Source organism: Mycteria americana, chromosome 15, assembly GCF_035582795.1.
Source record: "Mycteria americana isolate JAX WOST 10 ecotype Jacksonville Zoo and Gardens chromosome 15, USCA_MyAme_1.0, whole genome shotgun sequence".
NCBI lineage: Eukaryota > Metazoa > Chordata > Aves > Ciconiiformes > Ciconiidae > Mycteria > Mycteria americana.
This window is the reverse complement of record NC_134379.1, coordinates 8,445,163-8,471,908: the sequence shown is the minus strand read 5'-3', so window position 1 is coordinate 8,471,908 and position 26,746 is coordinate 8,445,163. Positions and strand designations below refer to the sequence as shown.

The window sequence follows — 26,746 nt, the reverse complement described above, 5'->3', positions numbered from 1 at the left end:
GGGTTGCCATAAATTGCTGTGAAATGCACACAGCCTTAACCAGTAGTGAGGAGCGCATAACTTAACCATGGAGTAACTAACCGTCTTAATAAATCTAAATTCACTCTTTGCTGGAGACACTTCAGGGAAAGTGGGAACAATTTCTACAGCCTGTTATCCCACGTGGTCACGGTAATGTAAAGGGTAAGTAGAGTTGTTCTGTGGAGAGATTCCTGTACCCTGCTTTGTGTTTCACCCTCTCTGTTTGGGAATCTCTGTCTCGTGTAAAACAAATAAAAAGCACTGCCAAGCAGCTGGTTTTGCAGCCAGAGTGCCCAGCATCCTTGTTCAGGGCCATCATTAAAAGATTTCATGAAACAGCCTTAAAAATGAAAAGTTTCCTTTCTGAGAGAGAGAGAGATAATTGAACTCATTGATTTGTTTCACGGTTTGTTTGCCCTTTCATTCCCTTCCTGAGGTGCTGTTTGTTGAGGAATGTCTCCAATTGCCAGAAAGACAGTGGGGTGTCTAATATTTCCCCGCCAGCTCTCCTTTCAGCCAGAGCAGAGTACTGTGGCAAGCCTACGATATGAATTTTTAATGCAGAACTTTATAACATAGCCCTTGCAGCACGGCTGCACTACTCTCTTGAGCTTTCAGATTTAATGCTCTGATGAACAGAGCACAGACTTGGGGCATTCGACAGCAGTCTGAATTAACCCCTACATTACCGAGTGTGTAGCAGTTAATTTCCCTGTAGATTAATACAGGCTGGGGGGAAAGATTCCAGATACTCCTGCATTGGAGAAGTATCAGAATAACTTGGAATTTGACTCCCAAAATTATCTGTGATATATTTTACCTATTTTGCTAGTAATGGGAATTTTTAAGGCTCTCTGCTTTTCCTGGGTTCAACAATGATACAATCATTCTGTATTGGATAAAATGAGACTGTCTTGTCCACTGTCTGATCTCTGATAGTGACCCATGCTATCAGAGGTATGCTAGATGTCCAAAAAGGGGAAAAAATAAATTAGCTCTGTAATGCATCATTGTAGATCAATTTGCCATAGGAACGTTCTGCCAGATCGTATCATGTAGTTGTTTATGCCGTGAATCATGATAGTTTATCTGAGGGGATTTTGCTCTGTTTCGAATATGATCTTAAGCTAGGTGTGGATGTTCTTATTAGTCCATCATCTTATTTACCTAGCGACAAGTGTAGAGCCCAGCAGTGTAGATAAGTAGTCCACATTATTACTCTTCAGGGCATTAGCACATGTTTGTCAGTGTTGAATTTCATCTGTCGTAAAGCTGCCTATTCACCTGCCTTGTTTTAGTGTCTGGACTTTTTACTCTTCTGCCGTCTTGATAATAATAATTCTGCTCTACGGCAGTTAGTGCCACTGTACCGTTCATTGGCTTTTCTAAATCATCCCTTTACTTTTTAAACAATACCAGTCCTAATGTATTATCTGGAGGAATGTTGCTCTCAAAGTCCTTTAAAGTCTGTCTGTGTAGTCTTTGGGTTTTTCGTAGCTGGTTCTTTTTGGTCTTAGAGCATGTCACAGCCAGGACTGGCCTTGTCGGGGATCTTGGCAGGATTTTGTCAGGAGAGAAATGCAGCATTTGTAGGTTTGACTTTGATAATGGAGAAGGAGTCTGATATATTTAAATTGTGATAGGACTGGTGTAAGCCAGAGAGAATTAGACGGGGCGCAGAACATGCAGAGGTGTTAATGGCATTCGGGAGAAAGACTTAGCGAGGAGTTTGTACTCTGGTGATGTTAAACTATTTGCCTTAAGCCCTTGCGAGTGAGACATGCAAGTTGTTCTTAACTGATACCACGGAAGTACATTTACACTTTTTAATCATAAATCAGCATCTCTGCTTTGGTGAGACATTTACACATTTGTTTCAGATGAGGTCTTTTAAGCAGCTTGTCTTATTGATTATAGACCCAAGATTGTCTTTACTTCCTCCACTGTTATTACTGACTCATGAGATTAAGGTTTTCGAGGCTTATTACTAAATGCAGAGAGATCCCGTCATTTCATTCAGTAGTTCTAGGCATCTATTAACTTTACTTCTATAAAAAAGCACTGTATTTTGATAGAAAATTTAGTTTAAGTCTTTGTCTTATGGAAAGGACGCTCCTGTTTTTATGTACTGTACTAGTAATTAGCTCTACATCTTATTTTTGTTGCGTCAAGCATGCTACCTAAAAGAAGGCTGATGACTCAGTTTTGCCATATGTAAAAAGGGCACATGGGGTAAGGCAAGACTTTATTAATGTGGATAGTCTTTCAGTCCTTGGATAGAAAAGTGGAAGTGCTGTTCTGATGCTTGCATTGTAGCCTGTAAAAATAAATGTACATAAATAGAAGCACATAAAATGCATTTGCTGACCATTCATTTGAACAGTGCCATCCATTAGGTCATTCTGTGATGAGTGGAAATATTCTTCTTTCCTGGAGACCACACCAAAGGAAAAAAGATTCATAAGGCATCTGTCATGTTAATAATACTGTATTACCACTGACTGCCCCATAGCATGGGCATTATAATTCACTGGAGTGGGCAACTTTAATCATTATAGCATTTTTCATTGTTATACCTGTGTGGTGCTTTAATGTGGGAGTCTTCTGCTTTTACTGAGCCAAAGTGGAAATATTTATTTAATGAGTTGTAGCAGATTTTTATATGCATAGTGGTAGAGTTGAGGAGCATGACTCATAGGAAGTAAAAAGATCAACAAATTCAGTGAATCTAACTGTTTCAAGTTCCTCGCCACTGTTCCCATTTGGGGGAAGGGAATGAAGACTGCAGAGGAGCAAGAGGCAGACTCTCCCAGCCTGAATTCCAGAGACACCTCTGCCTGATGCTCCCTGTCTTGAACCAAATCCTAGTGATAAGCAAACAAGAGGTCTTCTAGAGTGTCTCAACTTAGGTGCTTTCTGTGATGCTAACTCTCTGTGGCTTTGAAGTTGGCCTGCATGGCCAGAATGATCTTTTCCTGTTACTGACCCAAGATAAAATGCTGATATTTTTTTTTTTTTTTTTTATTGCATGTGATGAGAGCAAAGTAGCTACTGTAGTAAGTTATGCCTTTTAAATACAGATTTTCATGTTGAGATATGCAGGATCTGAATCAGGAGGCTGTATCTGGACTTGCTTAAAGTTGGGGCTCAAAGCCAGAATTAATATAAGTTCTACTTTTAAAAATGTAAGTAAATGACTGGAATGGCTTATATTTTTAGGGCAGAAGTTGAAATAATTAAATTGCAGCAGAGTGCATGATACTGGTGTCTTTGAAGATCATGGTAAGAAAGTATTCCTCAGTAATACACAGTAGCACTTTTAATAACTTCCCAGTCCTGGGTTGGTTTAGATTTGTGGAGCCAATGGGGAAATGTGCATTAGCATTGCAGCTTGCCATCTGAGTGTGACAACAAACAACTCCTGCTATTTGAATGCTAACAACTAACAAGTCATTTGGTATAGCCGTTTGCCAGTTTAATGGCTTAAGCAGCTTAGTTTTAATTAAATAGCAGCTTCTGTGTATGGAATCAGAGAAAAGAATGTTCTACTTAAAGCTGGGCTTAGTGTTGTCCCTGACTTGCTGAAGATACCAACAGGTTCTCTGTTTCGGCATTCAGCTGGTGCATTGTCTGCCATTTCATATGCAAAATTTGTTTTCGACAAAGCCCCTTTTGGGGTATGGATGAGCCTTAATCTATCAGTTAAGTGCAAACTCAGCATTGCCTTGGTGGCAGCAGTTGTCCCTTGAGCAGGAGGAGCTCCATCCCTGGACTGCAGCTCCGATGTGTTTAATCACAGAAATGCATAGGCTGGGAGGTCCTTCACCCCTTTACCAAAGTGCTCTGTGAGTAGAGGACTGGGAGCTTGTTGATAAAGGGGTAGAATTCATGCCTCCTGTCAGAAGGTGCACCTGACATGAAGATGAAGTGACCGATAATCTGTGGTAGGATGAGTGAGGTTTTTTGTCTATCTGAAATTAATTTCATAGAGAGTAAGTGACTGTCAAGAAAAACAGTCATGTCCTTTGCATATCATGCCATAGTACCTGGAAGCTAGAAAACAATTTTTGCTGGATAATCGTGCTGGAGGTGATAACCTTGTCATCTTCAGGAGTCATTTTACTAGTTCCAGAATGAGAGTTTGGGGGGAACGACAGAGGAAGGTGGCATTGCTACTTGCAGGCACAGTTCCTTTTCTTAATCATGTTGCTTTTCAACTGATGTCTTTTTAAAAAGCCTTTTTATTATTTTACAAGGAGTATGTGGTGTGGGATCACTGTATTCTTTGGCTGATGTTCCTTTCTTTCTCAAAGAGAATGGTGTAACGTGAACTTCTGCACGGCAGATGAAGATTTAACACTTAGACTACTTAAGATTAGACCTGTAACATCATGTGTAGACAACTGATTATAAACGGCCTGGATTTCAGAGTTGTTCCTTTTGATTTTTGTTATCTGAAAATGTCAGTCACAGCACTCGTTTCCCTGTTACCTGATCCCTCTGTGTGCCAAGAGCCATGAGCTCCAAATAAGTCAAAATACTTTGCAGGAATTTCTCCGTCTTCTTTATTTCTCCTTTTCATTTCCCATCCCTTCCTCTTTAGTCCTCAAATACTATGAAAGCCTTTGAATCAGTGTGGCAGTTTATGCAAAATCTGTAATTCTGATGTTACACCCATGTTAACAAAAATAAGGAGGCAACCAGAGTTTTTCTGAGGTTAAGAAGGTAATAAAAATCCAGAATGCACAAGGTTTAGTTCAAGTTGTGCTTATTGGGGCAAATATTTCACATCTTGAACTAGAACCTCTTGAGACTGATACAGCCTAGCATTGTCTGATTTATTTAATCACATTTACATGAAATCAGATATATTCATCAACACAGAACATCGTGAGCAAATTGGATGAAAGCATTACTCAACAGAATTTCTGGCTTTGATAATAGAAAATATACTGTAAGTTTTAGCTAGCAGAGCTGCTGTTTTTAGCTCAATAGCAGATCATCCACGAAGGAAATGAGGGCCAGAAGGCTACTGCTATCTGTGACTTCTCCGTTCATTCCCTGTTTGATAAATAGGTGTCCAGAGTCCCTGCCACTGAGCCTTAAGGACATTGTTCATTAGCCCGTAGCAGTGGGAAGTGCCTAACCGGAGGCAGGAAGGAGTGACCTGCGCTGCTGTTTGTTTAGGAAGATAAGTGATGGTCTCCATGTGGGCATGTTTGGAGAAGGAAATGTTTCCGTGTTCTCGCTCACTCCAGACTCAGGCTGGATGCCGAGCTGTCCTGCCGGCGGGGCCCACCCTGTCGCACTCCGGTCTTTGCCGTAACACGCACAGATTGGGACAGAAATGTCCATTTTTAACAAGCAGCTTAAACCTGTAACCGGTGGCTACTCAGTTATGTGTACATAAGCTTCTTTTAGTTGAATAAAATAAACAGCAAATTAGTAGTTGTTTACAAGACATGCTTTTGGGTGAATGGATTGATTTCCATGCTTCTGTTTCATTAATTATTTGGAAGAAATGCTGATTGTTTATTAAAAGTAGAACTGTAGTCACAGTGAGGGGGTGGGGATTAAAGCTGCATTTGTGAATACTGCTGGCAAAAAATATGCACACAAAGTGGTAAATAGTAAATAATTAGCAGAGTTGTTTTAGTTATTCCAGTTTGTAGTCACTTAAATTTATCAGCAGTCTTTCCTTGGCTTTACGCATGGCTGACTGTCTTAAAATATGTTGTGACTTTTTGTGCAGATAGGAAAAATTCACCCATCATGTCTCCTTCTTCTAAGATTTGTAAAGATACAACATTGTTGCTCTATTCATGCAGGTATCTGGAGCTCCCAAATTGTGCATTATTGGTCTTTCGTCATCTTGGCAAATCAAGGAGATGTTCTTGTTGCCAGTCACAAAAGGAAGATAATACAGAGTTTCTCAATGTCATGTGCTTCAGAGCTTATGTTATAAAACAGTTTATCCTTTTTTTTCCAGAGCTATCTACATTTAAGGGCTTTGTTTTGTACACTGTTGCAAATACATTTGCTGCATGCATTAGTCATTTACAGTACTTAGATCCTGTAACTATTAAATTGTTAACATTTGGAGCCAGCTATAATTATCTTTTATTATGATTATTTTTAATGGGCATAGTGCTTTCTTTCCTCTCTAGCTTTCCTAAACATCTTTAAGGTATCTGTTACCCTGAAGCAGCAGTGTTTGATTTCTGTTAATACTGCTTGTTTTCTTATCTTTCTAAAATACTGTGATCACTAAGAATTTTTTGTCTGCATGAAGTTTTTGCTTCTCTTGAATGTCTAAAATGGACATCCCAGGGAAAAATATACCTTAAAGGCATGGCCCTGCAAAATCACCATCTTCCATGACTTCTTTGCATTCAGTGTCTTGGAGAGCTGCTGTGGCTGGACACCCACGCTGAGTGAATCAGCTCTATAAACCTGATGCAAATACCAGTTCATAGAATCATAGAATCGTTTAGGTTGGAAAAGACCTTTAAGATCGTCAAGTCCAACCGTTAGCCTAGCACGGCCGAGTCCACCTCTAAACCATGACTCTAAGCACCGCATCTACACGTCTCTTAAATACCTTCAGGGATGGCAACTCAACCACTTCCCTGGGCAGCCCATCCCAGTGCTTGACAACCCTTTCAGTCAAGAATTTTTTTCCTAATATCCAGTCTAAATCTCCCTTGGCACAACTTGGGGCCATTTTGTCTCGTCCTACGGCTTGTTACTTGGGAGAGGAGACCAACCCCCACCTCTCTTCAGCCTCCTTTCAGGGAGTTGTAGAGAGCGATGAGGTCTCCCCTCAGTCTCCTTTTCTCCAGGCTAAACAACCCCAGGTCCCTCAGCCGCTCCCCATCAGCCTTGTGCTCCAGACCCTTCCCCAGCTTCGTTGCCCTTCTCTGGACACGCTCCAGCCCCTCAATGTCTCTCTTGTAGTGAGGGGCCCAAAACTGAACACAGCATTCGAGGTGCGGCCTCACCAGTGCTGAGTACAGGGGCACGATCACTGCCCTGCTCCTGCTGGCCACACTTATTTTTGATACAAGCCAGGATGCTATTGGCCTTCTTGGCCACCTGGGCACACTGCTGGCTCATATTCAGCCAGCTATTGACCAATGCTTCCAGGTCCTTTTCTGCCAGGCAGCTTTCCAGTCACTCTTCTCCAAGTTGATATAGCTGCTTGCTGTTTTTGATACCTAAAACAATATAAGAAATGATAGTTACAAATGTTAATCACTGGCTATTCCACTAAACATTCTTTTTATTCATGTTCCAGTCAGGAACAGGGGGGTTTCTTTCACTTTTATTTAAGTGTGGAAGGCCTATAAACCAGCGCTTAGTTTAACTGTTGGGTTTTCTGATGCTTTATTTGAATTTTTCCATATCTGAAACCATAAAAGCTAGAGGTGCTTGACTTCAGCATTAATTGCACTTTTTCTCCAGTGTTTATTGTTTGGTGGGAAGCTGGAAAGAAGGAAAGACAATTGTGTTGATAATAGTGGTGTTCACATTTTGGGGACTATCCATGGACAGACATTTCTTTGAGCTTCTAATTAAGATACTGTGGATCTTGGAAATGGTGGAGGGTTCTTAGCTACGCACAGTGTGCCCAGTCAGGCTGCAGTAGTATTAAGTGAGGTCTGTGTTGATGGTCTAGATCAGTGATTTTCTGTGTGTTCTGCAAATTCCTGCAATTCCACTGGTTATTGCTAAGAGATCACAGAAATAACTGTGAAAGGCAACCAGTCATAAACTGTAAATGTGCTATACTCATGTTTCATCCTTTGATGGAAAACTCCAGGTAGTCTGAAAGTTAGAAAGGTTCGAAATCACTGTTGTAGATCCCCTGGTGTATAAGGTTTAGCTGGGACTTGATCCCTTTAACCCAGCTGGATAACTATCTACAGGACAGCAATGACTTTTGTGTCTTTGTTGTTGTTGTTGTAGTTTTAAATATACAATATCTTGATGTTAAGTATGTTGGACCAGCTTAACTCATCAGAAAACCATTTCAGTACAGGGCTTGTAACTGATAAGGGCTGTTCTTTTGCCCTCTTCACTGAAAGACAGTGGCCACTAAATATAGAAGAGCGAGCTATTTTTGATTATGTAACATCTCTATCTGTCTGTACTCTGATTAAATAATCTATTTTCTTGGCAAAGGAGTACGAGTTAATTTTCTATTATTGATCAAAAACATATTTTAGCTGTGATACAGATGACTTATTTGTCTTGCTGCCTGTTGGATTGATTTTTGTCACCGCCTCGTCGTCAGTGATGCTGTGGCGCCGGGTTCGCGCGGAGCAGAGCCAGGCAGTTAGCTGGCAGCGGTGAGACATGCCGAGCACATGCCGGTTCTCACCCAGGTCAGTATTTAACAATCTTTCTGTGTAATGTATGGTAGATAAGCCTTGCTCTTTCTCTTAACATTTTTTGTTGCTGTTTTTTGGTGAATATATTGTGTGGTATGTGGATTAACTAAATATTTTTAATTTAACATTTCCCCATACACACTTTTTCTGTTCCCTTGTATCTTCTATCTATATAACATTGGTATTGTAGTAAAGTTAGCTGTACCGAATACCCTAAAATAAGCTACATGACCAGGGCCCGTGGAAGACTTCATTATTGACCATTTCTGGGAACAAATTTAAGAAAAAAAGTCCCTGGATTAAATTCGTGAGCTTTACAATGTATGCATGCATCCTGTCCATATAGACCCTCCCCTCCTGCACCTTTTTTGTGTGTGTGACAGCAGGGTGGTCTTATTTCTGATATAACATCAAATAAACTTTTGTTGCACGCTTCAGCCCATGGCTTGGGAAGATGATGCAGCTACAACAACCTGCAAGCAAGGCAGTGGGGGAAGGAGGCAGAGCCCGAGGGGCCAGCAAGTCTGGCCCCATCCTCTCTGTTTGTATAACACTTCAGAAGCGAAGTAAGGTTCCCTGAATTACTGATTTACTACTTAATGCCATAAAAGGAGCTAAGCCTAGAGAAAATAGCAGAAGACTAGATAGGCTTTATTTGGAAAGTTTAAAACTTTTACACGTACAGTGCAGGAACTAATGGCACAAACTGTCTACTTAGGGTAAAAGAAGGGGAAATTCCCCTGCTCTGTGGCTGTGCTTATGTACAAGTTCATGTTCCAGATAAGCGCCCAACTGAACCCAATAAATTGAGGACAGAGAAGCTGCATCTTTGCAACTGGTGTGTCTTCCCAGGATGTCCCATCGAGCATAGAGCCTGGTGTGTAGGTCCACACCCAGCCCACATGTCCGGTTTGGTAGCTTACGGATCAGCCCAGCTCACCAGGTCTCGCAGGTGAGACCACAGAGCTGGGCAGAGGATGTCACACCTGGAGAAATGTGGGTGCTGCAGCAAGAGGAGAGAGGAGTGAGGTGGAGGTGTGACACTTGCTATGGTTATAGGCTTACCTTTACACCTCCCGAGGTCAGGGAACAACCAGGGAAGGGTGTTTGGCCATTGAAGGTCTAAACAATGTGAACTTGCTCATTAAGCAAATGCTGCTCTTGTGGCTGTTAATTGGTTAATAGAGTTAGAAATGCATTAAAAAATAGGCAGATCCAAAAGGTAGATCAGCATTGTCTTGCCTCCTTTCTCTGCTACAGCTGTTTGTTACGTTTAGGAAGGATGGTTTTCATCCACTGAAGAGGTTTCTGACATCAGTATATCTTTTGGATATAGTAGAAATATTGAGGAATTGTCATTAGCAACAGAAAGCTATTATTTCCAGTTCAAACTCCCCTTCTGTAGAAATACTAAACCTGTTATATTAACTGTTGAAACAGAATAATCAAATAGTTCCATACCACGGACTATAATATTAGTCAAGCCTGAAGCTGTTTTACTTCAGCAGTATTTTAAAGGCTAAACAACTGTTGAAAGGGAAATGGAGAATTTGAAAAGTGTTTCTGCAAATAAAATTGTGAAAGGTTAAATTAGAAAATACCGCACTGTTGTCCTCCAAGGGCTTTTAGTAGTACCTAGTGTTGTTGGTTTTTGCCACGAAGGATTATTTAAAGTAATTTCGCTGTCTAATATATATCTAGTTTAGATTCTGTGTAGACAGTCAATCTGTCAATCATGCTAGTGAGCATCTCTCATAATCCGATACAACTGGAGTCTTAAGTTAGAAAAGAATTGAGCAGCTTTATATATTCAGCAAAGATGTAAAAATAAAATATGCCGGATACTCTGCTGGTACAAGCGACTCGAGTGAAGCTGCGCTGATTCACACCAGCACAGCATCTAATTGGTGCCAACCTACCATCCAGCTCCTCGACCAAGTAAAACTCCTGAGGGCAACTGGAGGGTGAGTGTGCTTCTTGGGATGCCCCACTGGTGTGAGAGCAAATCTAGAGGAGGGAAGGGAAAGAGAGGAAGGCAACTCTTTCATCTGAAGACCAGGAGGTTGTTCTGTGTCTCAGGCATCGGTCTCCACTAAGTAATAATGAACTGGTGCTTGTTGTGCAGATTTAGACAATACCTGCTATTTCTCCTTCCTCCAGTTTGTTTGCTCTATTCTGTGGTCTCCTATTCCCTCCTTTGTTTCTTTCTGCCTGTTTTTTTGCAGCTTTGTCACTCAGGTCAGCAAGATTCATGCTATTGATAGCTATAGACTGAAACTGCAAAATGGTGACGTGATTGCAATTTGACGGAAGTCGTGTTTCCATTCAGAGCAAAGCTGGAACAAATTGGGATGAGAGAAAACCGTATTGGTAATTGGATACATTTTTATAAAGATAGCAATCATCCTGGTTGTTAATCTTCAGCATAGCTCATGGGAAAGGTAAAACCTACTCAAAACGTACAAGAAACGCATCTCCTATCGTGCTTTATGCTATTTTCAGTCCATTTATTGGATAGAAGGACATCAGTTGCCTTTATCAGAGACCATGTAATGCTGTTTTCTTCAATAGCCAGAAGGAAATACTTGCTTGAGTAGCTAGCCAGAGAACAGGCACATCACCTATATTCACTTCTAAAGCCAAAAGCTTCTAAAACATTCTCCAAATACATCTCCCACTTGAATGCTGTGTTACGGCAGAGTCAACATTTAGCTTTTCTTTTGCACAATGTGCGTGTCCTTTACATAGATAAAGGCAAAAGGTAAAAATAAGTTGCATTTTTATTCAGATTCTATCACTAAAGAATGCCTTTTTGTTGTCCATTATAAAGCACTGACCAGATGCTACAGGTGCATTTGACAGTGTAGGGAAGCAGGGTGTTATCATATTTGGGTGCTTGTTAGTAAATGTGCTTGGAGGGATATGTAAGCAGCTTGGTAAGAAATAGTAAATTGGAGATTATTGGCCTAGTGGACATATTTATCTTGTTTCATGCCAGTAAATCCTTCAAAAGGCCACGTAGGATGTTGTCTTACATACTCCATAGTACCAGTTACCAAAGTCAGACTGGATAGAGGGGAAGGATAATGCAGGGAACTTGAGCTTTTCAGCTAAGATGGAAACAGGTATGGCTTTCTCTTCTTTAGTCTGTTATATTTACCCTAATACATGTTCAGGCCACTGGAATATTACCGTTCTCCACAAGGCAGGAGCTGATGGTCTGTCATTGCTGCAGTGGTAAACAGTAATTTTCCCTTGATACATGCCTGTGGAGTGACACCTGTACATAAAATTGCTTACTGTACTGTTTTATTTTCAATCTGACTTAAATCTGTTTCACTGAATATAGACTGAGGTAAGTTAAAGAAAAGCATTTTATAGGTTCTTACAGTGATGGACAAAGTTGCAGAATAAGTAAGGGGAGAAATTAATAGATGCCTAGATTTTCCAAATTACTGAGCTCCTCAGCTCTTTCTGCAGTTAAAGAGAAGAAGACATGCTGAGTGTCTCTGGAAAGAAACTCCTAAAGATGAATCTGGAATATGTATGTTGCTATAGTAAAAATTGTGAAGAGTGTCAAATTTTTGAGGTTATTTTTGTTGTAAAGAAAACAAACATACAGAAATATGTGATTTTGGCATTGATGTAGAATGGGGGAAGATTGTTCATTTTGGGGTTGTAACTACTCAAAACCTAAAGTAATTTTTCAGGTGTGACATGGTGATTCTAAAAAAAATAAACAACCAAAAAAACCAGGAAGCCCCTCCCATGATCTTCCCAAGGTATATGTACTGATTTTACACATTGTAACTCCAGTGACATTATTGAGTAAGTTAAAATATTTGTGTGTATTTTTAGAGGCTCTTTAATCAAAGCACAGACAATTCTTCCTGCTGATTCTTCACAGTTTAAAGTATTGCCATTCCGATAAAAAAGAATGACACCTAAGATGCCTGCAATTAAGGTTTCTAATTTTGGATAAGTTATTTATTTTAACTCCATCAGTAAAAATAAGTAAATTGTTGCAGGTGCTATATTTCCAAAATGCCAAACTATCTATTATTATTGTTATTATTTATTTGGAGAAACAATTATAAAACATCTGATGCGAGTTGTAGAGCAGCAGAGTTAACCAGTTAAGACTTGGTCTTTATGGGAGTTCTTATTTTATACTTTGTTACACATTTTTTCCAAGTAAAATAAAAAATGGCAAGTTCTGCTCTTGTGCAGCGGGAGCAGAGCAGCCTATCTGTGTGTCCGTGCACGCGTAGCCAGCAGCAGCACTGCATGACCACAGCCTTTAGCCTGGCTTTCTAAGGAAATGAAGCTTCCATGAGCTTGGGGTCTGTTTTACTGCCAGCCTGCTTGGTGATCAGTTTGCAGTTCGTCAGTTCCCCTCCTAAATTAACTTGGAAGCTGATGATTGACTTCAACAGTAATTAACAACATTAGAAATCCCCGGCACAGGGAGCTCTGGTAAATCTTGTAGGAAGCTCTGGTAAATCTTGTAGGAATTGGGAAAGGCTAGGAAAGACAGACAAATAATCCATTTGAGTGGAGGGCTGCAGATTGAGAGAGCAGCAGTTGCCTCTCCACTCGCTGGTTGATCAGCCATGTATGTGTTGCTGGAAAGCATCCATAATCTGTATTTCCATTTGTGGGCCGGGAGGTGAAGAGATGACATTTAGGGGATAAGGGAGTGACCTAGAAATATTGCAGGAGGAAGTAGCAATGGGGGGCAGCTACAAAGCACAGATGGGACAGCTGGTATTAGTACAATAGATACTGTCTAAACAACTTCATAGGAACAATCGATAGGAAACAGTGCTTTATTTGTATTTGGGCTTACGGGAGAATGTGTTATTTTATGCACTGACTCACCTCCACGCAGACCATCACAGGAAACAGCATGCAAGCTCTCAGGGTATCAGGTAAAACTCTGGTCCTACCAAATCAAGTTCTGTAATAGTGCTGGCTTGTTGCTTTATAGTGAGGATTTTGCTCACTGTAGGAATCCTGTAGACTCTAGATCATGAAAATGGGTAAGAATACGCCTGACTCCACCACTTCAGAGGCTGCTGCTTTGTTTTCTTCCATCAGGCCAGTGCAAAGCACCTTTTTGGAGCAAGCCGGTATTGACCAAGGCTATTAAATTTTGCACAAATGATAGCTGCTCTGTTTCATTGTGTAATAAATTAACTGACATCTAAAGCTCTGTGAGTAGACTGCAGAAATGGTCAACTCCTGGCGACAGGAATAAACACCCAGACAGCAGGGCATAGACCAGGGCATGGACCCAGAGCTTTAAAGTTCCCACCTGCTCTGCAGGGACACGTTCTGAAAGTCAGTGAAGTTCATGGCTGGTGAGAAAGTATTAGGGTTTACCAGTTTGGGAGTAAATTGAACTAAGGTACCATTAATAAAACAATCACTTCCCAAAATGACTTGCAAGGGATGCTTTGGATTAGGGTTTCTCACAGTGCGGACCACAACCCCACTAGTGGAGTAAGTGAACAGAGAGGGGTCCTCTGCACTGTCTGGTATGAGATGCACGTTCCTCCTGCTTATGTCGGGATCAAAAAGAAATGAGGGGATGGAAAACCTAGGAAACAGAGGAACTTGCTTTCTGGATGAGGAGAGCAGCTTTCTACTAGAAAGACTTCCAAAGCTCATGTCTGGATCCCTGGGAAACAATGATTTCATCATCAAATCTAACTACAGAGTGTACCCAAAAGAACCAAAATGAGTACAATTACAGGGAACATAAGGTTTAATAATGATGCTGCCTTAATGTGATTAATAAGACTGCTGATTTCCCACGTCTTATCAGCCAACTATAACACTGTTTTGTATATTTGTTATCTCCATTATGCGTTGTAGTATGGGTAGATAAATGGAAATACCATGGAGGCGACAGGAAACAAAACAAAAATAATCAAACATGTTTATCACTCGAGCATTAAAATGGCTGCTGTGGCAGACACCAGATGAATTATGCAATACATAACTTAATTCTCTGGGCCACAGATGTTTCATTTTTCCTGCAAGAAGATGATTGAACCTTGAATGACAGTTTCAGGCAGTCTTTGATTGCTCTGTGGGTCACATGCTTGATATGACCTGCATTTGAGTTGCTTTCTACATGCTGTTGCTTTATAAAACATGTAAAATTGACATCATGTTGGCTGCTCAAGGCCAAGTCAGGAGTAATTCCATGCTTTTGATATGCTTTGTGTGCAAGTGAGGGAGAGGGAAGGGTGTCTGTGTTTAAATTCTGGTACGGTATTGAATCAACTGAAGTCAGGAGAGGGGAATTGCAGCAAGCTCTTTCAATTTGTAACAGGAGGCACTAGGAAATAGAGAGTTTGCCGCATCTGTGTCATCTTGCATTGTTAGAAAATCCTCGGAGCCGTGGTATTGGATCAGGCAGTGACTCCTGCTACCCAGGGCATAGCACAGTGCAGACTGGCAGTGGCCAGGAAGGCAGCTGGAAATGTTTGTTTTTCTAAATCGGCTCCTCTGAGCGTGAATATTCAGCATAACCTGAGCCTGGAGATTGTGTTCCTCGCCCTGAGGACTTGATCCTGCAAATCTGGTGTGTTCATACTGATACTGGTGCAGTATCTCAATCTCAGGACATTAATGCAGGTGGGATTCAGGCATATATACCTCAAAAATTAAACATCAGAAAGTTCTTTCTCCTTTTCTCCAGAGTCTCTAAAGGCAGGTCAAAGTGATTACACCAGAACGGAATTGCAGGGACTCCTCTCTTTGCCTGCCAGTACTAGAACCAGCAGGAGCATGAGCCCACAGCTCATGACGTTGCAAACTACTCACCAGCTCCCGCAGAAGTTAGTGGAAACTGATTTTTAGGTCTGTCTAAACAAGGTTATTTGTTTCTGCAGATTTCAGGTATAAAAAATGTCTCGTGTTTCAACAGCCGTCTGTGAACTCCTCTATGGCCCAAAGGATTGTCTCAGGTGGGAGGAAACCCAGAATGATCCAAATCTGGACACTCCTAATTACTGATTTCAACACTACTCATAGGGCTTTGCAGGGTAAAGCAAAAATACATTGTGAAAGAGGACATGTTTGATCATGAGACCAGGAGAACAAGGATTTATTGCATTTCTTTTCCTTTCTGTAACGGGCAGTGTGATGGCTGGACACAGAGTTCACGACAGACTATTCTTGTGGAGAGAAAAACACAATGAAAGTTGAGTAAGAGGTGTTTAAATGGAGGATTGAGGAGTATGGGGAGCTAAGATTCATATTGGCTGTAGTGCAGTATATGTAAATATGTGCCACCTAAGAAAATAGTATTGTCATCAAATAAAAAAGATGTACTATCTATTTAAATATTGGGCTACTTTTTAATACACCTTTTCTTTATTCCAGCTGCTTACATGAAGCGTTCTTCATGCAAAGTGTTTGCAAAGTGTGCCAAGGTCATGTGTGCGTAACACTACGGGAATTGCAGCTCTGGGGTTCTATGAGTTGATATTATCTGTTATATATAATTCTTATTTTTTCTCTTTATATTTTATTGAGCATATCAATTAGTGTCACTCATATCAATTTCTCTCTGTAGAAATGATTAAGAAAACACTGCTGATCTTTAGAAACTCTGCTCCCTAGTGTATCACTGGAATAAAGCCGATTTCTGTTGTGTTTAAAACTTTGTAATTGCAAACATGATTTTCTTATCCTTGAAATCCTGACTTAAGCCATGAAAGAGAAAACAAAGTGCTGTGCAGGTTTTCTTGGAAAGCAGTTTTTCTACGGACTGAAAGATGTTTTATTCTATAGGGTCTTTTCCTTCTAACAATCAAGATGATTCTTGTCTTGTATTGTCCAGGTATTGCTCAATATCTTGGGCTTTATAAGCAGTTTCTTTAACCTTTATCAATATTTGATGATCACTTGACATCTTTTAAGTGCCTAGAACATCGTTTATTTGAAGAGCATACCTGCAGCTGGTGCAACGGCTTGATCCTGGTACTTGCGATACTAACCTGGTGTGCTTTGCATGAGATTTAGTTTATTTTTTTGGCTTGAATCTGTAGCAGTGTACTGCACGGAAACAAGGCTAGCAAGGAGAGGAAACAATAATTAATTCTAATAAAACCAAAAAAACCTGGAAAAGTTAGCATTGAGTCTCTCTCCTTTTTGCTAGGGGAGGAACTTGATTTAGTATAGGATAACTGCAAAGAGGGGTCTGGACAATGTACAGTGGACATTTAACCATTCCCCAGGTTAATCCAGACGACGTATTGTGTAATCGCTGGAGCACCTGAAACCAGCGTTTCTTTGATCTCTCAATTTAAAGCCTTCAGTGTTTCCCTGCTTAGCAGAGAGAGGATTTTTTCTTCAATTGAGTTCCTAGGAAAGGAAACACCCAATTCATTACTAAAGTTGGTGGATTTATGAATCCCTGAACAGAGAAATTCTTTTACAAGAGGCCTGGATTTATATGACATTGGAAAAAGGATTATCTGATCTGAAGATCCTTAGAGGGTTGCTGTGAAAGAAAATATTAACCTATAGCTCTTGCAATTTGAAAAGTAGATTTGAGAACTTAGTAATAAAAAGTATGTGAGTTCTTTCCCTTTGACGTGCTGTACTGGTTATGCTGAAATAACATTTTTTTCTTTCTTTGTGCAGCCCTTGTGTCTATTACTTTTGGAGGTTGTATGAGAAATAAAGGTGGATTTATCTAATATGGGTGTTTGTTGGATTAGAATCATTATGAATTCTAAAAATGCCTAAACTATGTGTACAGTGAGAGTCATAAGGTGCAAGAAAAATAGAATTAGTGGGGTTTTTATATTACCTTCTATTGGAAACTTTCTAAGAGCTTCAAAGAAAGTATTTGGTTCTTCTTTCTTTCCTAGAAATTAAGCAAGCCAGCACCACAGGCACCACAGGCATTGTCACTGATTTGCAGGGATTAGATGAGGGTGTCTACCAGCAGAGCTTAGAAAGAATCTTGAATTTGGGTAGGGAATTTGTCATCCTTCTTTTTTGCTTAAAGAAAAAATAAAATTGAATATTCAAATGCTGGAATGCTCTTGTGCCCTGAGTGAATGCCGTGATCATTGGGCTGCAGGCAATTTTGACGTTGTTTAGTGATCCGAAATTACTTCCTAGACCCAGGAACCTTCCCTGATAAAAATTTTATTGACACTTGAAAAAATTCAATGCACGGCACTTTTTTTTTTTTGCACTTTTTTTTTTTAATGCTCTGGCCCTTCTCCTTCTTTTCTTCCCCTCCCAAATGTCCCAAATAACTCTTCATATTTTGTCTTATGCTAACAAAGTACCAGGTTATACTGGCTCTAATTTTAAGAGGCTAAGACGTTTACCAAATTTGGCCAAAATCTGCTCTGTGACGATCACAGACACATGTTACAAGTAGGATTTTTCTTTTTTTCCTTAATTAAACATAAATGCACATTAGTTGATAATGTATGCTTTTAGTTTGAAATTGCCTGTGTAAATGTTTTAGTAATTAGAACATTTTAACAAGCCCCAGTGGCTCCATATGCCGTTTGCTCTGACCAGTAAACTTCTACATGTTTTTAAAGAAAACAAATGTGTGGGAAAAAATGTTGTTTGTTTTTTGCCAAACGAAAATATTAATCTGCCCTGCTAGTGAAGTTTCTTGGCCGTGCCACTGACTGCAATTTCAAAAGTGTCATCTGTATTTTTCAGTTCTTCCATGTATAAAGAATCCAACAGCAGTTTCCTTCAAGGTTCAGTAAGTTTGAATGTTTAGGGGGCTGTAGCCACGAGATTTGGCAAACCATTCACTTGTCATGTTAATAAAAAAGGAATTGTTTCTGCCTCTTTAAGCTAGTATCTAAATGAAGGAGTTGGATCAACTGGATTTTAATCATAAAGTCCAGATTCTTCTTGCTTGCAAGTGAATAGCTTCATGGTGTTTAGGGTTTTCATCTGATTTAATTTTATTTAGAAAAGGAACTGAGCTTTCTCCATGTTACCAGTTCTTGAATTTGCTTGCTTGTTATGCTGTTCAAACCTAATCGGTTGTCTTGATCTTAAGAAAATTGAGCCTTTCTGCAGTTTTTATTTCCCATAAGCAATTGAATTGAAAAGTGGGGTCGTTTTTTTTAAAACTCCTTAAGTTGTTTTTTTATAGATGGCATGTTAGCTTTGAGAGCTCTTTTGTGACTGGTAAAAGCTTATACCTTGTAAAATCTATAGCTTTTAATGCGTTTTGTTTTTCACTTCAAACACAGCAGCAAGAGAAGAAATAATAGAATATTTCATGGTCATGCTGTTTCAACAGTTCAGATTCTTTTTACTTGGTGATGCTTATTCTGTAGCTCCAAACGCTTGGGCTTAATATCTCATTTCCTAAATTCCTTAGCCTGAAAGTGTAGAAACTTACAACAAGTGTAATACAGACTGAAGAACTGTCTTGCTTACATGATTACTTTTCCTCCAACACAGAGATTATAAGGAATTAGATCAGATAAATGATTATACTATCTGTGGAATGAGAAAACACAGGGAAGATAATATTTGTTCCTGAAAACAGCTTTTACCCACTCTTTTTCTCATGATCAGTTTTAATGTTAAGAAAGTATCACCCTTGACAAACCCTGAATAATGTTGGGTTGCAATGTAGAAATCTGCTGTAAAACACCGTAAATATCAGTGTATTTTATATTTTAGCAAAAGGTCGTCTTGTTACTGATTACCCTCATTCTCTGTATCTGTCTGAAGAAAGACAGAACTTTGGGGGTTTTCTCCTTGCCTTCAGCTCTTGGGGTGACGGGGGAATCCAGGCACTCCACAAGAGGCCAAGTCGCGTGTTGCTTCGGGAGCGAAGAAAGTTAAAAGTAAAATCATCAGATCTGTGTCTCTCATAAGTGAGTTTAGTTCACATGGAATGACCTTGGTCAGAAATTTAGGGTCAGTATAACCACAGATTTGCTAAACTTGGCCATTGTTCCCTTCAAGGTTCCCACGAGATTTTCAGTGAAAACCTGCAGGACAAGACGCCGGCAGCCTTGAGCTGGATGGTATTTTGCCTGTCAAGTAGTTCCGTTGAAATACAGAGAAATATTAAAATAGGAAGGGCTGAAAATGAGCAAATGTGGCGGATGGTGAATACATCAAAAATGACCTGTGTGGGACTAATTCAGTGAGCCAAAGTGGAGTTTCCTTGTACCTTGCAGGTTTGAATTCAACACGGTGCTTTGTAAACAATAAATCAATGCAAGTTGTTTCTGTGAGTGCATAAAAGGTGTGAGAACTGTAATTTATTTTATAATAAATACTTCTGCTGAGCAAACAGTGAATGTACCTATTAGAGACTTTCTCAAATAAGTGATTTGAGACTGCTGAGTGCCAGCTACTGATGTGGTAGTTGAGCTTTTAAAATGAAAAGGCTGAATTCCTTTTGAAGATTCTTCTGAATGCTGTTGACACTTGTGCTAGGAAAGAATACAGAGTAATTTAATTCATTACTTTACTTAAAGATAACAGTTATGGTTGCAGCATTAACCTTCATTGGTGTGCAGACTGCTGGAGATGTTTTGCTTGAATTCTTTTGGAGATGTTGCATCCTTTTATTAGGTGTGTGGAGACAGATTGTGTGAGGAAAAGCTAGGTAGAAAAAAATGTACGAGGGAAAGGGGAGTTCAGGATCAGTCAGCTGGTGTGTCTGGATACAAGGACAAAGGGACAGTTTTGCCCTTGGCTACAGTTTGACACTTCTACTGGATTCAGTCAGAATTATCTGTGTGCGCTGAAGGGCAGAAATGTCATTTTTATGGCGTTCTATATCCTTGGTCGCTTTTTTTTGTAATTGGCTGCGTATACCAGTGCTGTAATAGAGCTCTTAAATCCTGACCCCAGATGAAATGGCATACAAATACCGGTATTAATACTTCTGTCCATTTTAAATACAAGATTGTCCTGAGTCCTTCACCTCGTTTTTCAGGCACCGTCCTCTGTTTCAGCGCCTTTTACTGGCAGCCACGCACCTTTCCGTTGGCCCGGCGTGCTCTTCTGCTTTGCTGCTCTTGGTCCTGTCTCCCCTTGGTCCTTTGGCCTGGGACATCCCTCTGTTCCTTCTCTCGCTCTGCTGTCTTCATCTGTTTCCCTAACCTTGGCTGCCTTCACTTGCCTCTATGACCTTTAAAGGTGGCTGATGGTCCTTAGATGGGTCCAGACCCCCTCACACTTCTGCCACTTCCTGCTCATCTCTTCTGCATCAGAGTCGTCATCTTTTCTCCAAAAAAAAGTTCCCTTGGCTGAAGTGAAAAACAACCCTTCTGCTCCCAAAGCAGGGCACTCGTCCTCTCCCAGTCTGAGGATTCTGCGCTTCTGAGTCCTTCGCTCTTCTCAGGTTCTGCAGTTTTTCAGACCTTTGGCTGATACCTGGTACCCCCTGTTTGGGAGGAAAGGCAGTGATTTTCTTGTTCTCCAAACCCTACAGAGAAGCAAGCAGAAACTGGATTTGCTTAAGCTGTAGCTGGTGTGTTGGGATGGGACATTCCCAGCTCTGATCTGGGAGGCATGTGACATAATCCAGACATCATTTACTGGCTCCATATAACCTGAGGCATTCACACATAAATTCAGCCTGAATGCATAAGCTTATATAAAGAGGATCCTTAAACTATCCTGGCTAAAAATATTTGTAAAATGCTGGGAAACTTTTTTTTTTTTTTTTGGTGCATTAGGATGCTCTCTTCCCTCTTATCTCTGTTACAGATACATAATGGGGTCACTTGCATGGTCTTGGGGACATCTTTTCCATGTGAAATACTGTAATTTCCATAAGTGGGTTAACAAGTATTTTGGGGCTGGAGTCTAAAGCGAAAGATGTTTTACAACTACACAGGCGAAAGAGATAGAAAGTGTTATTGTAGGCTTACATTAACCTGTCCAGGTTAGTCTTCTGGCTACTCCCTGCACACTTTGAATCCTTATTTGCCCAAGGAGTGATTGTTCAGTTCGGTAACTAATATCTATTATTTATTATTCATTCAAAACATCATGTGCATGATTTCTTTCCAGTGTAAGAGCACATTAACTTCCCCTGCACAAGAAAACACATGTTAATCTGTTTTCCATTATTGTCCAAAAGATTTTTTCAGAAGGCAGTTCATGTTGCCCCGACAACATTAAAGGCTGTAATTAAAAATAATTTTCCATTAATTTATATACATACACATTTACTTATTATGATCTTTCACTGCATTTCCCTAAGTGTGCACGCAGAAACCTAAAATGCTGTTGAAGAGTAAGTCAATATTCAGTGTAATGATCCAGTGTCGAGTGTGCCAGTACCCTGATGTACTTCAATTAACCATCTTTCCCAGCAAACACCTGTGTAGAAAAATGGATCTTCTGTGGGATCAGCCGAAAAACAAACCCTGACTTTTCTGCATCAGCAGAGTAAGGGAATTCCAGTATTTCACAGCTTTTACTGATAATGATCTGCTACAGATTAAAAACAAAACACAGACATTATGGTGTTGGCAGATTGCAAAAGGACTTGCTGGTTAAAGCTGCCGTTCATAGGAGATGAGGATAGTGTTTATTGCTTCCATATGGTCCAGAGATATAAGACAGGCAAAATGTCTGGGGAGAAGTAATATGTCTTATTATATTGATAGAGAACATACTTTTAGGTCTGGTGGCCCTTTTCCTGGTACCTTTCACAGGTGAGAGCATGAGTGTGAAATACTTGCCCATGATTCAGCATGACGATACAAAAAGATTGCTTAAGGAGTGGATCCATCTGCGTGAGTGAAGTCTTAGAAATGCTGGGTTTTTTAAAGGGTCGGGGCCGGTAGCTGCCACCTATCACATGTATGTGAAGAATCTATTTTTCCTTGACTATTTGTACAGTTTTCAACCTTTTAACTTTCCTATTCAGCTTTATAAAGTGCATTAAGAGCCTGAGTCTAAATTTAGAGTTTCATAAATTTGTGTCAAAAAACTCTTTTCTGCATACTGTAAAATTAAATTTCTTGGTCTTTTTGACCACGCGATATTTTTTTTTTAGCCAAATTTAGAACAAAACTTCTAGGCACACTGAAACAGAAGAGTAACAGGCTTCTTTTGTGTATGCGTATACAAGTAGTTGACTTGTAGTCTTTGACTTCTCCATAATTATCACTTGTGAAGCACCTTTGCAAGTAGGAAAGATGACACTGCTCTTCTGCAGAAGGTTGGGGAGTAAGATCTTCAAAGATCTAATGAATATGCGCAGATATCGATACGCTTATTTCGTTGCAAAGAGGGAAAAGGCAAAGGAATGGGAGACCTGCAAACCAGTCCACAGAGCTGAAACCCAAGAGGATTTCACCAGTCAAAAGATTAGCTGATCAGTCTTACTGTGTCCTTTTAAAAAAATACTGAAAATTGGTATTGTTTGTATGAATGTTGCAATTGTACTGTGCATGAACTCATATAGCAGGCATTCTTCATGTGATAACAGTACTTCTGCTCTCTTGTTCTCGCAGGGCTGATGAAATCGAGATGATCATGACAGACCTTGAAAGAGCAAATCAGGTAAGATTTTAAATGAGTCCCTCATAAAATTCTAAGTGTGACTTTGATTTTTTTTTTCTTCTCTTTTGGATTTCATGACAGTTCTTTTATATGCACTTAACAGTCATAACTGTGTAGAGTAAGAAAATATGCAAATTTTAGAGAAAAGTACAGCTCTTTAGGGATACTCTGTAAGGATTGTATGCACAGTAGAGTAGTGCTTGCCATATATTTACCTTCTAATAATTTAAACTTAAGTTTCCCACTATAGTTATTCTTGGGTTTATGTTTCTAAATCCATCATGTTGGCTCCTACTCGGAAACGCAGCTAACTGATTTACCCAAATTAAAGGGCCTCTACCTGACCTAGGGAGGCCTGACCTGCTGCTGCAGCTCCAGCTTTTGTGGACTTCTCTGGACTTTTCTTTTTCCTTCCTATTCTGATAAGTTTTATTGACGTATTAATTTTTAGCAGGGGTTGGATCAGACTGTGCCATGCAGGAGAACAAAGAAATTGTAATTTGTTCCTGCAGATGCTAATTTGGTAGACCGTGAAATGTCTCTCCCACATTCCCTCACAGTGCACACACACCCAAGAAAGTGGCACAATAGTATGGAACTTTTTAAAATAAAAAGTTTCAAAAAACCCAAACTGAACACCCAAGCAAAGTGCCCTTCAGGTCCAGTCTGTACTTTGAGTGGCTATTTGAGGTGATGAAGGAGATGTGTATGGACATGCAGGATTCACAGGTGATACATGCAACGGGCGATGGTTTCACAGAGGGAAACCTCAACCAGGCATTTGCTTATCAGTGAGCTTCATTAATCCCTCTGTCAGGTAAAATCAGAGATTACAGATCTTAAGTCTCTCAGGTTATGGTTTTATAATCCAGTTGAAGCTTACCTAAGAGCAGCTCGCTTCCGGAAGAATTAGTTGCACCCCCTTGCCCCCCATGCGGTCTTGCTGCACGCCTCGTGCTGTCAGTAGTGGTTGTGGAGCCACACCAGGCTCCACAATGAGCCAGACCAGGTCACTCATCCTGTTGAAAAATAACCCCCCCTCCAGCTGCTGTTTTGTCTTTTTCCTTTTGCTGGATCAGCTTTCAGCCCCTACACTCCCCTGGTGCAGCTGACAAGTATAGCAAGTACAGTGTCCTTTACATGAGTTCTTTATAAATTGGAAAAATACTAATGAAGCAGAAGGCAGATTTGTAAGTTGTTGCGTTGATTCAGTAGTCAGTAAAAGAAAACTGGGGTTTGCACAGTGGGTATTTTGGCACAGAGAACTTTTGTAGACAGCGTTAAATATTTATGAAAGTGCTAGTAATTATTTGAAAATATGTAGACTTTTTAGAAATTATGCAGGTGTTAAAGATGTTTTGGTAGAATTATTTTGTGATTTTTGCAAAGGCAATATGTTTTGCAAAGTTGTAGCAATGATTTACCTGGTAGGTTCTTTCTTTTCTCGGAGTAGAAAGGTGGTTGTAGTTAAAGAACAGGTATTTCTGATTCCCTCATTGCCATACTAAAATGGAATATATCTATTTATACAGAAATGCTAAAGATATTTTCCTATCTAACTGGAAGAAACGTGCTATCTGGGATTTTTTTTTTACTTTACTGGGGTTTTTTTAAATTAGTCAAAATCTGTAACTGCTTATGTGCATAACCCTTAGTTTGGTTGTAATGCAGCAAACTCTGAATCTGTATGTAAACATCAGCGTGCAATTCATCTAAGCTGTTGTAAAGCCAGAAGAGGTGATTCTATCTCCCCTTTCCCCATCTCTCCCTCCTCTGCTTCCCCCTCCCGGCTGCTTTGATCCCGTCCCCTCCCTAACAGCAGCTTTTGCAATTGAGGGACCCTTCATTGAGTCCATTGAGCTCAGTAACTGCAGAAAAGCCTGAATTTGGGGTGAAGGGGCCAGGTTTGTTTTCTGTGGGTTTAGCAAATTGAGGCAGCTCAACAAAACGTCGGAGAAGCAGCAGCGCCGAGATGAGGGACGCGAGGGGAGCCTGCGGCCTCGGAGGAGACAGGGAAGGGAAAGTTCACCGGTGGAGGAGCGGGAGCAGCGAGCTGCTGGAGTAGCTCAGCTGATTTGCTGAAACATGCCCATAGTCCTTGTCTTGGGTCATGCTTTGCCTTTATAAAACACTTCTATAAGTTATAACTAAGTAATCTTTGTAGCAGTAATTCCTGTGTTTTACCTCTTTATAGTTGAAAAAAAAAATTGGAAGAAATTAAATCCATTGCACAGGCCTGAAAGTGAGTTTGCATCAGGCTGAAGTGTTACAATTGCAGAAACAAGTACTTAACACAATTATGTATTTAATAGTTAAATTAACATTTCCTTTTACCATTTCAGTAAGTACTTATTCCCTATTATTAAGGCTACCTTTAAAGAGTAATCCTCAGCATGACTCCTACTTTGAGGATAGACTGCCTTGCTGATTTTGATGTGATGTTTTGCTGCTCTGGAATTAACACTGACCCAAACGACTGGGATTTGGAGCAGAAATTTACAGAACAGCAAAATGTTTCCACTGAAAATGTGAAAAATATTGGCTGTAAATTTTTAAATACCTGATATTTCTTGAAAATCCCTTTCTTAGTTACTGCCCTTTTTAAATCAGAGCTGGCATTTCTGAACTTCCCTTGCTTTATGTGAGGACACCTCTCTGACTCTTTAAGAGGTGGGGATGCCATCTCCCTCTCCAGTTCTGCAGTAACAAGAGGGTGGATGTACTCATTGATGTTGATCCAGGTGTCCGTATTCTGGGTGATGAAAGCCATGGGGACAGAGTTGATGTTGTAACTCCCACCCTTGTGTCCTGTTGGGTGAAGTGTGGACCATTCTTCTTAGTCTTCAGACTCCATCACCTCTCTTCTCCCACTGTTTTTTCCTCATTTGGATCCTCAAATTGTTTCATGCAGGAGCTTTCAGGGCTTGCTTGTGTGCTATCATCCCCAGAAGAAATTACTAGCTCATAGAAATAATTACCTTTAAATACCAGTGAGCTTTGCAATTTTCTGCTTAGAAAGAAAAAGGGGTAGTGACCGCAAAGCTCGGTTTCTCTCTGTTGTGTCGTTAACTCAAGGTATAAACTGAATTTTGCTCCTAACCCTAGCCAATGAGAGAACTAAATCTCTCCCTTGAGCGGAGCAAGCTGGGGTGGAGGGGTTTGGAGGCAGGTGCTGGAGGTAGCGATGTGGTGGCGGCACGGCTGCTGGGATGACAGCCCTTTCTCAGCTGCTAATCCAGGCACTCAGTGCGGTTAAGCCAAGAGCTTGAGTGGGGTTTTGCAGCAGGGCTGGTCTAATTCAGACTGACAAAGCTCAAACAGAGTAATTTAAGTACACCAATTTACACCCTCTGTTAGGGTGAGGCAGGTCCTGGCTGGGAGGTGGGTCTCGGTGGTGGCATGTGGAGTAACCCTTCCACTTTAAAGTCTTGAGGAGTATAAACCAGTACAAAAAGAACAAGAACAGTACATTAAAATGGCTGGTCTACCTGTGCCTGCCTCAAGAGGAGCCATGAGCTCCATGATGTGTAGCTTTAGCAGGGGTGTAAAGTCTGAAGCCGATAGCCCCTGCTTGCTTTAGCAGTAAGATGTGACTGCGTCATCTGCGAGGCAGCAGACGAGCTGTGGGCAGCGGCAGCGGGGGTCTGTTATCCCTCTCTGTTTTTCTCCTCATCCCTGAGGTTGTATGACTTGTGTGGCTTGGGTATGTAAAGGGCTGAAGTCAAAATATAACTAAATGCATAGGAATTGCTTATTTTCACTTTACTAACCTG

At 40.4% G+C, this 26,746-nt stretch overlaps 1 protein-coding gene across 11 annotated transcripts in view; it reads left to right on the top strand.

Moving 5' to 3' along the window:
* The window catches only part of CUX1 (cut like homeobox 1), a 287,680-nt gene that overhangs the window by 158,392 nt on the left and 102,542 nt on the right, over positions 1 to 26,746 (top strand). For all 11 annotated transcript variants that reach the window (XM_075518105.1, XM_075518102.1, XM_075518101.1 and 8 more), the window contains exon 9: positions 22,925 to 22,973. In XM_075518105.1, coding sequence (XP_075374220.1) covers positions 22,925 to 22,973 — 49 coding nt within the window. The remainder of the gene's footprint in view (positions 1 to 22,924; positions 22,974 to 26,746) is intronic.